Genomic DNA, 14086 nt, shown 5'->3' on the forward strand with positions numbered 1-14086 from the left:
TTATAAAGTAACACGTAAACTCACTCAATGACTTTGAAGCAATTTTAGTCGAAACATGCTCCTTAATTAAGTGGAAAGAAACAAACATGCTAATTAAAATTCACTCGCTGCGTATCAACATGCTGGAATTCAACGGCAGCCTGGAGGGCAGGTGGGTGTGCCTTGCTCATTCATAAAGTGGAGTCAGGGGTACACACCTGCATATAAAAGCAGAAGCTGCATCAGGATCTCTTGCATTATTAGTTGCTGCAGTCATGACCCTCTCAACTGGTAGAGTCCAATTCCTTGTGCTCCTGATATTCCTGAGCAGGAGTTGCACCTCTTTCTCCAATAACGCCACAGAGTCACTCAATGCACACCCAACCAATGTCCCTCAGGAGGAGCCAGCTAATGAAGATACAAACCAAGCAAGGAATGGTGGGAGACGGCAGTCTGAACAAGTCAATACTGGTGAGTAATGTACCTTCACACACTGACAAATGTTTTAGTGGATTATTATATCTGTTATCCAAATTCAAATTCTATGGAGAGTTTATTTGGTAAACCCGGCACAATCTAATGTAAGCAAGATAACAATGTTCGGTTTTGAATGAAACTGTCAGAAATGTATGCTTATGATTGCAGTTTTAGTGTAATTGCAGAAAAATGGCAGTCGAAGCACAGAGTTCCAACACCCATGGATATCACTTTTATTTTGCAAAATGTACAACAAAAGTCTTTGAAGGACAACTGCAAATGCATACAATTCAATATAGTAAGGAATACCTCTCCATCATTTCTGTAATAGGAGGCCCGTAGCCCAGTGGTTAGAGCACTGGTTTGGTAAACCAGGGGTTGTGGGTTCGTATCCTCCACTCCCTGAGAAGGGTTGCGTCAGGAAGGGCATCCGGCGTAAAAATTGTGCCAAACATATATATGCGTTCATCTGAGATGATACGCTGTGGCGACCCTGAAAGGGACAAGCCGAAAGAAACACGGACATTGCTGTAATAGGCCTAAAAGGAGAGAAACTCATGCGCTGTCCTCTATAATTCCCCTGACCTTAACCCTGTTGAAAACCCCAGAGAGCAAAAGATTTATGAGGGTGTAGGGTGCTGTGGTGTGGAATTATACTATAAAACACAGAGCACTTCAGTACTTTAAATTCTAACCATGAGATAGGAATAGAAAAGAGAAAGAATTATTCCTATGATGCAATGAAACTCTCCATGGCTGTAGATTTTCTTCATAATGATTAAGACATTGTTAAATTAATGTTAACCAATTAATTTCCCGTGCCCCAGAACCAGATCAAAGCCAGGTGGGCTGCAGGGAGTTGAGATCAACCAAGTACATTTCAGATGGCCAGTGCACCAGCATCAACCCCATTAAAGAGCTGGTCTGCGCTGGGGAGTGTCTGCCGGCTCACCTGCTCCCCAACTGGATTGGCGGCAGTTACACCGGGAGGTACTGGAGCCGTAGAGAGACCCAGGAGTGGCGCTGCGTCATCGACCGAACCCGGACCCAGCGAATCTGGCTCCAGTGTGAGGACAGCAGCACCAGAACCTACAGAATAACCGTGGTGACCTCCTGCAAGTGCAAACGCTACTCCAGACAGCAGAATGACTCGGGACACAAGGACGCTGCAGTCCACAGTGGCCGTCAGAAGAGAAAACACAAGAGGGATTAACTCCCGGAGGAGTAAACCACAAACACAAAAGAAATCACCCAAAAGCCGCCCTTGTCTCCATTCTTTCCATGTACACGTAATAAGAAAGTGGGACTAAGTGCTGCAGGTTTAGTCTTAAACACTCACTACTCTGCATTTCCCTCAAAGTGTCATATGCAGCCAATTACTGTTTTTATATTTAGATTATACAATATGTGCTAGATTGGTTAAAAAAAAAAGGTCATTTGCCTGAGAAATGTAGTACTGTAATGATATAGAAACATAATGTCATCAAATGGAACATAGACCAAACAAAAAAAATAATTTATGAACTGCTTAGCAACACATAATGTACCACAGTAGCATTAGCCTTTTGCTAGTTAGAAGCCTTGTTACTCGTGGTTCATGGAGGTTAAAGGAACAGCTGGGCAGTGCCGTAATAAATGTGGGCCGAAGACTGTTTCAATTATGCCATATGAACTTATTCTGTGAAAATATCCCACCTTTTATTTCTAAAAGTATTCGAATTGAAAGTATAAAGCAATCATGCATATCCTAACTTAAGAAATACATGTGTCGACTGCTGTAATTTTGCTTACTTTATGCTTTTTATAAGTAAATAGTGCATAACTTATTTTTTATACGTGAAGAACAGGTACAGTCCCTTTCATAAGTGTGTCTAAAATAAAGAGTTGAAAAAGAAGCAGTGGTGTTTGTTGTATAATGCTGCAGGCATACTGCACCAGTCAGACCTAACCCTCTAAACAGGAACAAACTAATAACAGAGGCTTTAGTCGAGTGATGAAAACACTCTTTTCATCAGATGTCATACTTTGTTTTGTGAAGGGAATACCTTCACCTTCAGGCAAGCGGAGTGGCTTATTCCAGCTGCGGCAACATGTTAAGAGACTTCATTGTCTTGCGAAGCCTCTCATTTTTCCAACTCTGAAAGCTGTGGGTGATGGTACGTGGTGAATAGAATCACCTGTGCCGGATAGCGACAGGATGTTTGCATTACCTGCACGGGGGGGAAGCATAGTGATTTCTTTGTTAGAGATGTAAAGCGCAAATGTTGCCATTGATAATAAATCAAAAGATTTTATTTTACAACATAACAATTATACTTGAGGCAGCCTACCATCTGGAACCACAATAGATGCTTTGTTATAAATAACCTTCATATTATATTGTGTAGAATGTAAGTAGAAAGGCATTCAGTAGATTGTACACCTCCGCCAAGGTTAAAAGTCTGCAGTCCGCATATCAACACAACAACAACAATGAATGTTAAAACGAACATTTTAAAACTAATCGTTATATCCAAACATTCATGAAGTAAGGAAAGATTGCGATTTTCTTCAATGCGTACTTGATGAAAAACACAGGAGCTGTAAGAACTTTTGGGCCACAAGTTCTAATAACCAGTTATGCTGCTATCGCGTTACAAAGTTGCTCCAAAATGGGCAATGTAACATGTTCTTGGACTAATGGAAGTATTCAGATTACAATTACTTCACAAAACTATCAAATGTTACTACTAAGTCAACAATGAACCCTAGCAAGCAATCATTTATGGTGGATAGCTTGACAAAGCAGCAAGTACATTGAGGAAAACGACTGGCAGGTCATTGTTTATCATGTGAAGTATGTAAATATAGAAATGTATTCTGTGTGGCTGTGCACACCCGCTCATGTGTGTTGTTCGAGGACAGAATTGGGAAAATCAAATTTTTAATATATTTCACACATTTCCCCTCCTGAGGTTTGACTAAAAAAAATGCTATCTTGACTTTTGTGGAAGCGCAAAGATCATTGCACGTGTTTGCAAATTTGGTAGGCTGGTCTGTGCCAGGCTGGGCATTCCGGCGTACCAATGGTGTATTCTTGGAGATCCGCCTTGGCAGAAAGTGGGTCTAAACGAGACCTGACGGGACCACGTCTGGCTTTTGGTGAAGCTGGCCTGGATTTTGATGAATCAGATCGGGGCAAAGGCAGAAAGATTCTGACGTCCACGGGTATGTGTGATTGATATCAGATGTATTGCGTTCATAAATATGAGAACAGTGGGCATCAAACGCTTTGGTTATCACTTGTAAATTCTGTATATAATAAGGCCAACCACTCATGTTCTCTGCTGCCACAGCGAGCAAGAGCTGCAACAACACACGCACCGCTGCACTTGGTATTGTCCTCTTTTGCATAGAGATGTCTGGACTCTCAACAGAGACCATTGCAGTTAAAGGAGGACTTTGTCGAAAGAAACAGGAATGGGAGCACACATTAAAAGTTAGTAGATGAGGGTTCAGTGCTTCTTTTAATTCCAAAATTATCCACAGATTTCACCTAGAAACATCTCTAAATTCGAAATTCCTCTCTCGCTCAGACATTCCAATGACCCTGGCCGGCAAACTGATGGCCAATTAGCGTTTGCCGCGTCTGCAGTGCTTCCTGTTCTGACCCCACATTGCTTGTAGATACGTTTCACCTAACAGAGAACGTCCACTATCTGGCATTTTGTGGCCGATTTCTGTGAAAAATAATTACAAACAAACACAACAAAAATAACATAATGTACAATGTTCAAGCCTATGCGTTTTAACCAGAATACACACAGGCTGAACTTGACGTGTTGTAGAGGGGGCATGACACTGACGAAGGAGCACAACAACCACAAATTATGGACCTCGCAGATCTTCTAGACAGGCCCGTTTCAAAAGACTGGTGTTCGTGTTCTCTTTGTGACCTAATGCCAACTGTGGTGGAATGCCTGTGTTGTCATGAGTTTGAAAAGTTCGAACAAAAAATGGAGCGTATCGGAATGAACTTGGATCACGATCAAGATGTCTCCATAACTTCCTCAGATAGATACGAAGTTGTTTGTTTGGACGATGATGTGTTACATATCAATTTACATATGATCCATGACAGTTTGACAAAACGACCACTTGTCCAGCCAGTGGAAAATCGGTGACTACACTTTTTTTACCGTGCCGCCTCATAAAGTATGTTGTTGCTTCTACAGTACCAGCACAGAGACTGTAGCTGGGCAGCTAATAACCAGTAATGGTGATGTTAGCTTCGATTGTCCCCCATATAACACGTGCACAAATACAATTTATCTTTTATTCTGCGTTTCTTTTGTCTGTTTATCGATAGTTCTCTCGCGGCTGACTGTTTTTTATGTTAAAAAATAGTAGGATAGGCGTCCTCTGTTAGTGTTTTCTCCTGTTTGCTGTAAAAATGTGGCGCGATGGAAAATTTAGGGTCATGTTGCAGAAACCGTCCTTCGAAGTGATCGGTGCAGATGCATTCAAATTTCCCCGGCTGATGAACAACCCTCAATTGTGACAGCCACAGCTTTATCCTGTCAGCTTGACCCCACGGGAGGTTAAAGAAGGACACATTTGGGTGCATTTTCTCAGTTTTGTTGCAGTCTGGTGTACAACACGTCGGCATCTTGGGCTAGCTTGAACGAATGGTCTGTAATGCTAAGCACCGGCGACGTCACGGGGCAGGGTCAAGGACATTTCTTCCAGGTCTGACTGTGAAAGCTGGTACTTATCCAGATAATGCATGGATTTAAAAAATGTTCTTTATTTTGAATTATTTAATTAATGTCCAAAACATATGTAATGATAATATTACTTCACATTGGAGGGTTTATTGTACATATGAATTTTGGACAAAGTCGTCCTTTAAAGGGAATAAAAGGAGCTGCTTTGATTCGACAGGTTTAAGTCACCTGTGATCACGGCCACACCAGTGCAAATGTCTCTCTTTATGATGGGCTGGGGTGGGCGTGACCCTGAAACCAACACTGGGTCTAAGCCACATTCATGCAGAGTTAGGCCATGAATCATATCTGATTTAGGTCAGTCACAAAAACAGAACCCTGTGACTTTATTTCAGAAAAGTAAAAATAAAAGTCCGACTGATGAGTCAGTAGGACAATAAATGTACAAAGTATAAAAGAAAAGATTAATAAACGAACCACTCCAGACAAGTAGTAAAAATAGCTACTGATAAAGTGCAAACAAAAAGAAACACTAAATGAGGATGGAAGGGGCAAGAAGAAAGATTATGAAAATGCCATAGCTTGCAGTTAGAAAACAAGGAGCATAAAACAAACACTCAACTAGGAGTCAGATCAGAGGGATGGAAAAGAGGAGGATGCAGCGAGATTAACAGAGGCATTGACGTACTCCACGGTTCACACTCTCTAGCCCCGCCCACACCTGTCCCTCATGCGCCAAGACTTGAGGATCTGCATTGGCCTGAAAATCATCAAACCATAAATCATCACTATTGTAATCGATGGAATGGTAGAAACAGAGGCAAATGGAAATAAAGGCTGAACTGTTGAGCTCTGTTCCAATATTCACTTTTTAATCTAAAACCCAAATGTGTTCAGGCTGCACAAAGATGAAGTACAGGTTTTGGCCTCAATGTTTCAATACTTTTGGAGAGGACCGTAGGTGCTACCTGAATTGATCAGGCCGAACAATCCTAAAACATCCAAAATAATGAAGCTTCATGGACAACGGAACCAAAAGATACCTCAAGTCTTCACATTAAAGTGAAGGTAATTGGTCATGAAATATTCGTCTAATACTGGCAGAATAACATCTATACTACATGGCTTTTTATAAAAGCCTTTTATTGTCATGATCCTGCCGCTCCAGCACGAGCTGTGCGGGTGCCCGTGCAGGTGCACTGATTGGGAGGTGCACACCTGCGCCTCATGCAGCCTGATTATGCTGTGGATTTATATGACCGCGATGACAACTGGCCGGCGCCAGTTCGTTGATCTTCATGTCCCGTTCGTGTGCTCCGGTATCCCTGATTGAACCTGTGTGTACCGACCTTCGTCCGTTCTCCGACCAACCTTGTAAGCCTGACTCCTTCGTTACTTCTGCCTGCTTTGATTGTTCTCCTGTGTACCGACTCCTGCCTGCCCGCTCACCTGCTCTCTTCGCCCGACCTCCCAACTACCGCTGCTGCACCGGACTGCCTGCTCGATCGCCTACCTCTGCATATAATAAACGTGTCTCCTTGAACTACCTTGCATCTTCCGAGTCCTGCATTTGGGACCTACTCTCGTTCCGATGGGACGTGACAGAACGAACTGGCCAACACAGGACCCAGCAGGAAAGACCCGGCGTCGCCGGGACCGACGCAAGGTAGATCGTCTGCCGGAGGACCAAGCCTGTCCGATCTGGGTAAGCTCCCTGATGTCCTCCGCTTCCGTGTCTTACGCTGCGCCTGCGAGGTATGAATACGTCCCGTACGCGACCCGTCCGGCTCCTCATATTCTTCTGGACTCTGACTTTTCGGAGTATGAGGAGGACTGTGATATGTATGACCGGCTGCCGGAGTACGACTCCGATTATTCTGATTATGAATCTGCTCGTCCGATCTTTCATCCCAGTCAGTTTGTTTCACCTCCCCGCGTTTCCAGCACCCGAACGTCTTCGCCCGGTAGGTTTAAGTACACCAATCCGTATGAGGGAACCCGCTTGGCCATCTACCCGGGACCTCCGCGTGACGGCCAGAGGAGACGCCCCGTCCGGGCGCTCCTCGGTGCCTCCCGCTGCGCGGCAACTAAGACATCGTCCTCCCACACCTCGCCGGCAACAGCGAAACCGGCAGACCCGCAGCTGGTGGCGAAGCTTCCAGCCCAGAGGGACGAGGAATCGCCAAATCACGAAATACGGGCGGAGATAGAGCGGCAGAGCGCGGAATTGGCGCCTCTCACGGCCTAGGTCCGGCAAGGATTGGCGAACCAGCCGAGCTACGCTGACGTCGCAACGGCGATGGACTCGCTGCTGACGCAGGTTCACGTGGCAGTTGGAACTGACCCGCTCCCGAGACACGCCTACGTGTCAGTTTCGACTGACTCTCTGCCTACTCTCGTTCACGCCGCCTCACGCTCCCATCCAGGAGGAGTTGGAGTTGGTGATGCTGCCTCCGCCTTCTCATGTTCCTGTCCAGGAGGAGGTGGTACTGGCGCCGCCTTCTCACGTTGCTGTCCAGGAGGTGGCGATGGTGTCGCCGTCTTCTCAGGTTGGTGTCCAGGAGTTGGCGATGGTGTCGCCGCCTTCTCAGGTTGGTGTCCAGGAGGAGGCGAAGGTGTCGCCGCCTTCTCACGTTGCGGTCCAGGAGGAGGCGATGGTGTCGCCGCCTTCTCACGTTGAGATCCAGGAGGAGCTGGGGAGTTCTGTGGAGCCACCCTGGAGCTGGAGAGACTTCAGGATGGTGGTCATGGCTCTGGTCCTGCGCTCCATCATCCTATTCGCTCCAGATGGCTCCCAGCCGCTTCATAACCTGGCCTCGTTTGTGACCAATCCACGGCTGCCTACTGACCAAGCCTCGGTGGCGACCAATCCCTGGTCGTCTTGCAACCACGGTGTGGGAGGTTCTTGTCCGGAGCAGTGGCCTGCCTCGTTCTGGTTCCTGCTTCGCCGTTTGGTTCCTCACAGAGGTCGTCCGCCCGAATCGCCCCTTGGGGACCCTGGTGCTTGGCGTCCGGGTCGTCCTCCTGACCTGTCCACCCAGACGCCTTGTGTTTGGTGGCCTGGATGGCCACCAGACTGGGATTCGGGGGGGGGGGGGGCGTGCCCTCCTCCGGACACCCTTTCTGCCCACCCCGGCCTGTGTTAATTATTGTCTGTTTTTTTCGTTTAGGCACGTCTGGGAGCTGTGCCTTTGGGGGGGGGGGGTACTGTCATGATCCTGCCGCTCCAGCACAAGCTGTGCGGGTGCCCGCGCAGGTGCGCTGATTGGGAGGTGCACACCTGCACCTCATGCAGCCTGATTATGCTGGATTTATATGACCGCGATGACAACTGGCCGGCGCCAGTTCGTAATGAGCTTCATGTCCCTTTCCAGCACTCTCGTATCCCTGATTGAACCTGTGTGTACCGACCTTCGTCCGTTCTCCGACCAACCCCGTAAGCCTGACTCCTTCGATACTTCTGCCTGCGTTGATTGTTCTCCTGTGTACCGACTCCTGCCTGCCCGCTCACCTGCTCTCTTCGCCCGACGTCCCAACTACCGCTGCTGCACCGGACTGCCTGCTTGATCCCCGACCTCTGCATATAATAAACGTTTCACCCTCGAATTACCTTGCATCTTCCGAGTCCTGCATTTGGGTCCTACTCTCGTTCCGATGGGACGTGACATTTATTTTTCATTTTTGTGATTAAGTAGTCTTCTTTTCAGAAGCTGTTCATCAAAGACAGGATGTACACCACATCAAAAAAACACACAACACGCTCTTCTACAACACAAAGTCAAAACTAAAATAGAATCATACAAAGGCCTGTTTTTTTTTTTTTTGTGCAGTCGATGGCAGTAATCGTGGAGCGACTGCTCTTGCTCCTGCAGACACGCCTGTTACACAGCAGCTACAATGTTGGGAAACAATCCTCAACCAACAAACGACACTAGGATGCGTCTGTTCGAAGCTTCTCACGGGATGCAAACGTTTTTGACATTTTATTGAGGGTCTCAGTGATCTCACATGCTGACTGCAGTGAAGGTCAGGGAGGCTCCAAAGAGGAGCTCATTTTAACAATTTTTTTTTTTTTTCCAAAAGGTGTTTGCTTGGTACAGGAAGTATCGTTGAGGTCACAAAGAGACTGTCAGGGTTGGTGACATTGTTTATAATTTGATCACTTTAAAATAATGGGTCCGTGTTCCATTGTAGAACCACTTCTTCTTTATACATAAATAATATCAATAACAGCGGCACAGTGAAGCACCTGGTTAGACCTTTGGGGTCACACTTCTGAGGACTGGGATTTAAATCTTGGTCCCGCCTCTGTGGGGTTTGCATGTTCTGCTCTCATTGACTCCAGATATATTAATGTAGGGTAGGAAAACTGAATAATTTTTTTAATAGGTTGATTGATCCTATACAAAAGAGCATATAGTATACCTGCTATGGTAATTCAGTTTAAATATGCGATCAATTGTTGCATTTATATTTTACTCACGGACTCACTAATGGTGTAGAGGTACATACGCTTGACTTTGATGCGAGCAGCGTGGGATCGATTCCCACACAGTGATGGTGTTGATATCTGCCCTGCGTGTCACGAACGGGGCGTGAGGGCGGACCCAAATGCACGACTCCAGAGACAAGCAGGCAGTACAGAGGAAACATTTATTCGTTCCAAGGTCGAGGACCAGGCAGACAGTCCAAACAAGCAGAGGTAATCGTAACGGCAGGCTTACGAGGGTGGTCAGGGGACAGGCCTGGGTCGGTACACGGAAGGTAGACGTCAGGCAAACGGGAGTGCGGGAACGAGGCATCAAAGTCAACGATCTGGTGGAGGACTAGTTGTACCCCGGTTCCTATATGTACTGAGTGTCATTAGCGTTCATGAGGCGCAGGTGTGTGTCTACTGATTGGCTGGCCACGCCCAGCCCGGGCTGGAAGCCAGGAGCATGGCACTGCGACTGACTGGTGACCAGTGCAGGGTGTAGTCCACCTTTCGCTAGGATAGGGTCTAGGTCTCCTGTGACCCTTGTGAGGATAAGCGGCTTGGCTAATGGATGGAACGATATATTTTACTTGCATCAGTATTTACCTCTGACATAAATTATTATTACACTGTTTAATAGCTACTAATCTGATCTGAAATATGTAATATAACATGTAATATGGTCTATTAGTAACGTAAGTATGGAATTCTGAACTGTCCATAGGTGGAATCCCCAAAATTATTCGAACTGTATGTCATTTTTACACAACCTAGTAAAGTAAAAACCACAGTACTTGGTTGAAAGCGTGGTTTTGTAACAACAAGAAAATGTTTCCACAGAACTAAACATTTTATAATGCATAAATACCTTTTATTGATATTAATGTTATCATATTACTTGACTTTCGTGAAGGCTGAACCTTCATAATAGTTGAATTGTGGAATTATACCTTTAATGTGTCAAGTGAACACATGTGAGAACTGCTCAAGAGACACAATTCATCACATTATCAAAAGCAACGACAGTTTAAGGATGAAGGATTAAGGATACAGGTTTTCCTCTCCACGAGGCTGACTTATTGTAATACACCCGCTCACCCTGCAGACAAGAGCAGAACACAACAGTGCTGTTTGTTCCTCATCACGTATTAGGTGGCAACGCGCAGAAAGCTCAAAGTGCATGTGATAGCCTTGTTATTGACGATGAGCTCATCCTTCTATGTGCTCTTGAATTACAGTTAAAAACAAGACACAACATTATGCCCACAGGACTCAGTATCGATACATAGTAGCAAAATGTCTATTATTATGTTTTTTTTGTCAAATGGGTTTTTATGGTGACTTTTTATGGTGACTTGTTCCTCTCACGTATAAGACAGCACTGTAGAAAATCATTTTGAGATGGCTATCACTGACAAAAATCAGCTGTCACTACATAAAATATGCAAATTAGAATATTGTTAAATAACATTTATGAATATTGATAAAAAATAATACAAATTATTCAACCTATTAATTTGAACATATTTTCTTATACTTAAAGCAAACATTCCATCCAGCCATTTTTGCGTGTTTTGGAATGTGGGAGGAAGCTGGAGTACCCGGAGAAAACCCACACACGCACAGGCAAAACATGCACACTCAAAAAAGAAAGTCCTATGCAGAGATTCAAACCTACCATATTTGTACTGTCAGACAAATGTGCTAACCACATGCTCCAATATGTTGCCCCGTAAAAGAGACGTATTTTGCATAGTTTTTACTATTTAAAAAAGTTCCTGTGTCTTAAAGTCAATTGTGTTTACCCTATATAGAACTTCTCATAGAAAGGACTCACAAGTGCTTCAATTTATTAAAATACACAGTCACAAATATTATGCAGTTAATACCAGGAAAGGAAAGACAAAATTTGAATGTTAAAAATGTTTTCTGACAATATTTCTCTCACAATATTCTGTCAAAATACACAAAAATTCCAAAATTACAGCACAACTTTAAATCTACTAGTGAAACTGTGGTTTAGGGGGAGGGTTCTGTCTCATGCAAATACTGATTAAGGCTTTTGATGTCTTGGCAACCAATGATAGCAGGAAGGGAGCATAGTGACTTTTTAGTCAGACAATTCCATGTTTGTGGCTATTAAGCTATCTATAAAAAGCGGTGGTGATTAGCTCATCATGATGATGTCCTGTATATTTGTGTCCATTATCCGTATCTTACAGTAGACAAACCCCCCCCCCCCCCGTCTTCATCTTGCCGAAACTTTGCCGAAAGGTCACCTAAGGTGTCTCCTTACGAGGCTTTCCCAGGCTTCTCTGAAAAACATTTCCCCTTTTGATTCCATAGAAAATAAACCCAATCTAAATTTGTGTGGCGGATGCCATTATTATTACACTTTTTTCCCATCTCACTCTCAAAATGATCTCCAATGACCCTCCAAAAAGCGATGTTTGTCACATTCCAGTTACACAGAGAACGCTTAGATAATAGGAATCTCATGAAAAAAGGAAAAAAGGGGAGGGGTCACAAGGGTAGTACCTGAGGGTCTTCAAGACATGACTATCAGGGTTATTTGATCGCACAGAATATTTTCTTGATTTTGACAACGCACAAACCGGAAATTTGAACTTCAGCTCTGGTGCTTCAAGCAGTCACGAGTAAGTTAGTAAGTGTGATTCATAGATGAGAGGATAGCGAATAATAGGGTGGGAATGAGAAGATGAGTTATGACTCTATTGACAGGTAGTGTGACAGCAGCCATGCTTTCTTTTTCTGCTGGTGTGCGATATGAAGCACCCCTGGTGACAAGGGTCAGCTGGCTCCCGTGGGAGCATGAGCTGGGGAACGTGAAGAACAATGTAGTCAGGAGGACGGCGCGATACTGAAATCCAAGGCATTGCCGAAGGACGTTCATTGTGTGCAAAGAAAGCCAGATAAATCTTTGGTCTTTTTAAAACCCAAATTCTTCATTCATCTCTCTGTTCCTGTATATGTCTTGTTAGAGGTGGAAACATTAAAAGAAAAAAAAAACACTTTTCAATTCCTTGTATACTTTTATTTGGGTCTCTGCATTGCCTGCCCATCTGTCAAGAGTGCAATTACTGTAATATTTTTATATTTTTCATTTATTTTTGTATGCCCATCTCAGAATGTGCATACTGTATGTAAGCAGGCTGTTTAAATTTTGGCCCAATTGTTCAAACAACAGACTAAAATCTGTGCCTGGTAAGGAGTTGCAAATGGCCGCCTCCTCATAACACAACCACTCCCACTTTTCACTCTGGAAAGGCATAATCTAATTTAATGTAGAACCAATATTTTAGAGTGAATAGCGTTCATGTAGTTTGAGAGAAAGCACAACCGAAAGTTCACTCTTTCCGAGGTGAAGCATAGAGCAAGCAGAAATAGTTAGCCTTAAGATCAAATTGCACTCACTGCATGAAAAGAAGGATTTCAAAAAGAGGCGTGTGAACGTTTAATGAAGAAATTGTCAGTAACCTGATTAATTTGTTTAAGTAAAACATCCATCCATCGCTCCATCGATTTTCTTAGCCGCTTATCCTCACGAGGGTTGCAGGAGTGCCGGAGCCTATCCCAGGAGGCAGGGTACACCCTGAACTGGTTGCCAGGGCACATCGAGACAAACAGCCGCACTCACAATCACACCTAGGGGCAATTTAGAGTGTCCAACTAATGTTGCATGTTTTTGGGATATGGAAACATGGAAACTCTACACAGGGAGGTCCGGGACTGAACCCCGGACCTCAGAACTGTGAGGCTTTCCAACTGCGCCACCGTGCCACCGCAAGTAAAACATAGTTCGTAATTTTTTTCTCATCCATCCAAAATCAGTTTATCTCCCAATGAGATGGAGTGAGTCGTTCATCTGGGAGGGGCTCAGAGTACCGCAGGTGCTCCTCGGCATTGAGAAGCACAAGATGATAAGGCTTGGATAGTATTAATGTCTCCTGGACGCTTCCCGTGTGAATTGGTCTAGGTACCCCCCAATGGTCGGACATCTCTGCTTAAGCTGTCTTCGCATACTGATCCTATAAATAGCTTAGCTATGTTGTGCTTGCTTTTAATAAATTATCCAACAGAAAGTCCCACTACTCATTCCCTTCTGCAGAATAGCAGTCATTCATTGGAAAGATCAGACACACACACACTTCTAAAATGAGAAAATTCTTCATTCCATTCTGGATGGAATTGAAAAGTTTTTGGCTCCGTACTTGTTCCTTCTGCTCTACTCATTCACCCTACCTTGGGTATCACAGTGTGTGAGGTGTCCCATCCGCTTTGCCCCACTCTTCAGTGGTCTCCTGGGCCCGACCCCTCCTCCCGATTAGGTGGGGTCCTCAGTCCTCACAGTGCAGGAAACAACAATTATAGGAAACTTTTGATGGTTTCTGTGCATGTGAACCAGAGTCAATTCACTTTCATGTCTCAG

General features: G+C 44.6%; 1 protein-coding gene across 1 annotated transcript; it reads left to right on the forward strand.

Annotated features, from left to right (window-relative positions):
* The first annotated feature begins 254 nt into the window (after positions 1-254).
* On the forward strand, positions 255-2138 carry LOC133503611 (sclerostin domain-containing protein 1-like). Its single transcript, XM_061825383.1, has 2 exons — positions 255-450; positions 1284-2138. The coding sequence occupies exons 1-2, from the start codon at positions 255-257 to the stop codon at positions 1667-1669; spliced, it is 582 nt and encodes a 193-aa protein (XP_061681367.1). The 3' UTR covers positions 1670-2138.
* Positions 2139-14086: the final 11948 nt, after the last annotated feature.

This window comes from Syngnathoides biaculeatus, chromosome 1, assembly GCF_019802595.1.
Source record: "Syngnathoides biaculeatus isolate LvHL_M chromosome 1, ASM1980259v1, whole genome shotgun sequence".
Classification (NCBI taxonomy): Eukaryota; Metazoa; Chordata; class Actinopteri; order Syngnathiformes; family Syngnathidae; genus Syngnathoides; species Syngnathoides biaculeatus.

Bases quoted from the DNA above. Each gene is read 5' to 3' on its own strand.
- LOC133503611 (XM_061825383.1), top strand. From the start codon at position 255: ATGACCCTCTCAACTGGTAGAGTCCAATTCCTTGTGCTCCTGATATTC. The intron at 451-1,283 runs GTGAGTAATGTA...CCCGTGCCCCAG, and splicing joins GTCTGAACAAGTCAATACTG to AACCAGATCAAAGCCAGGTG.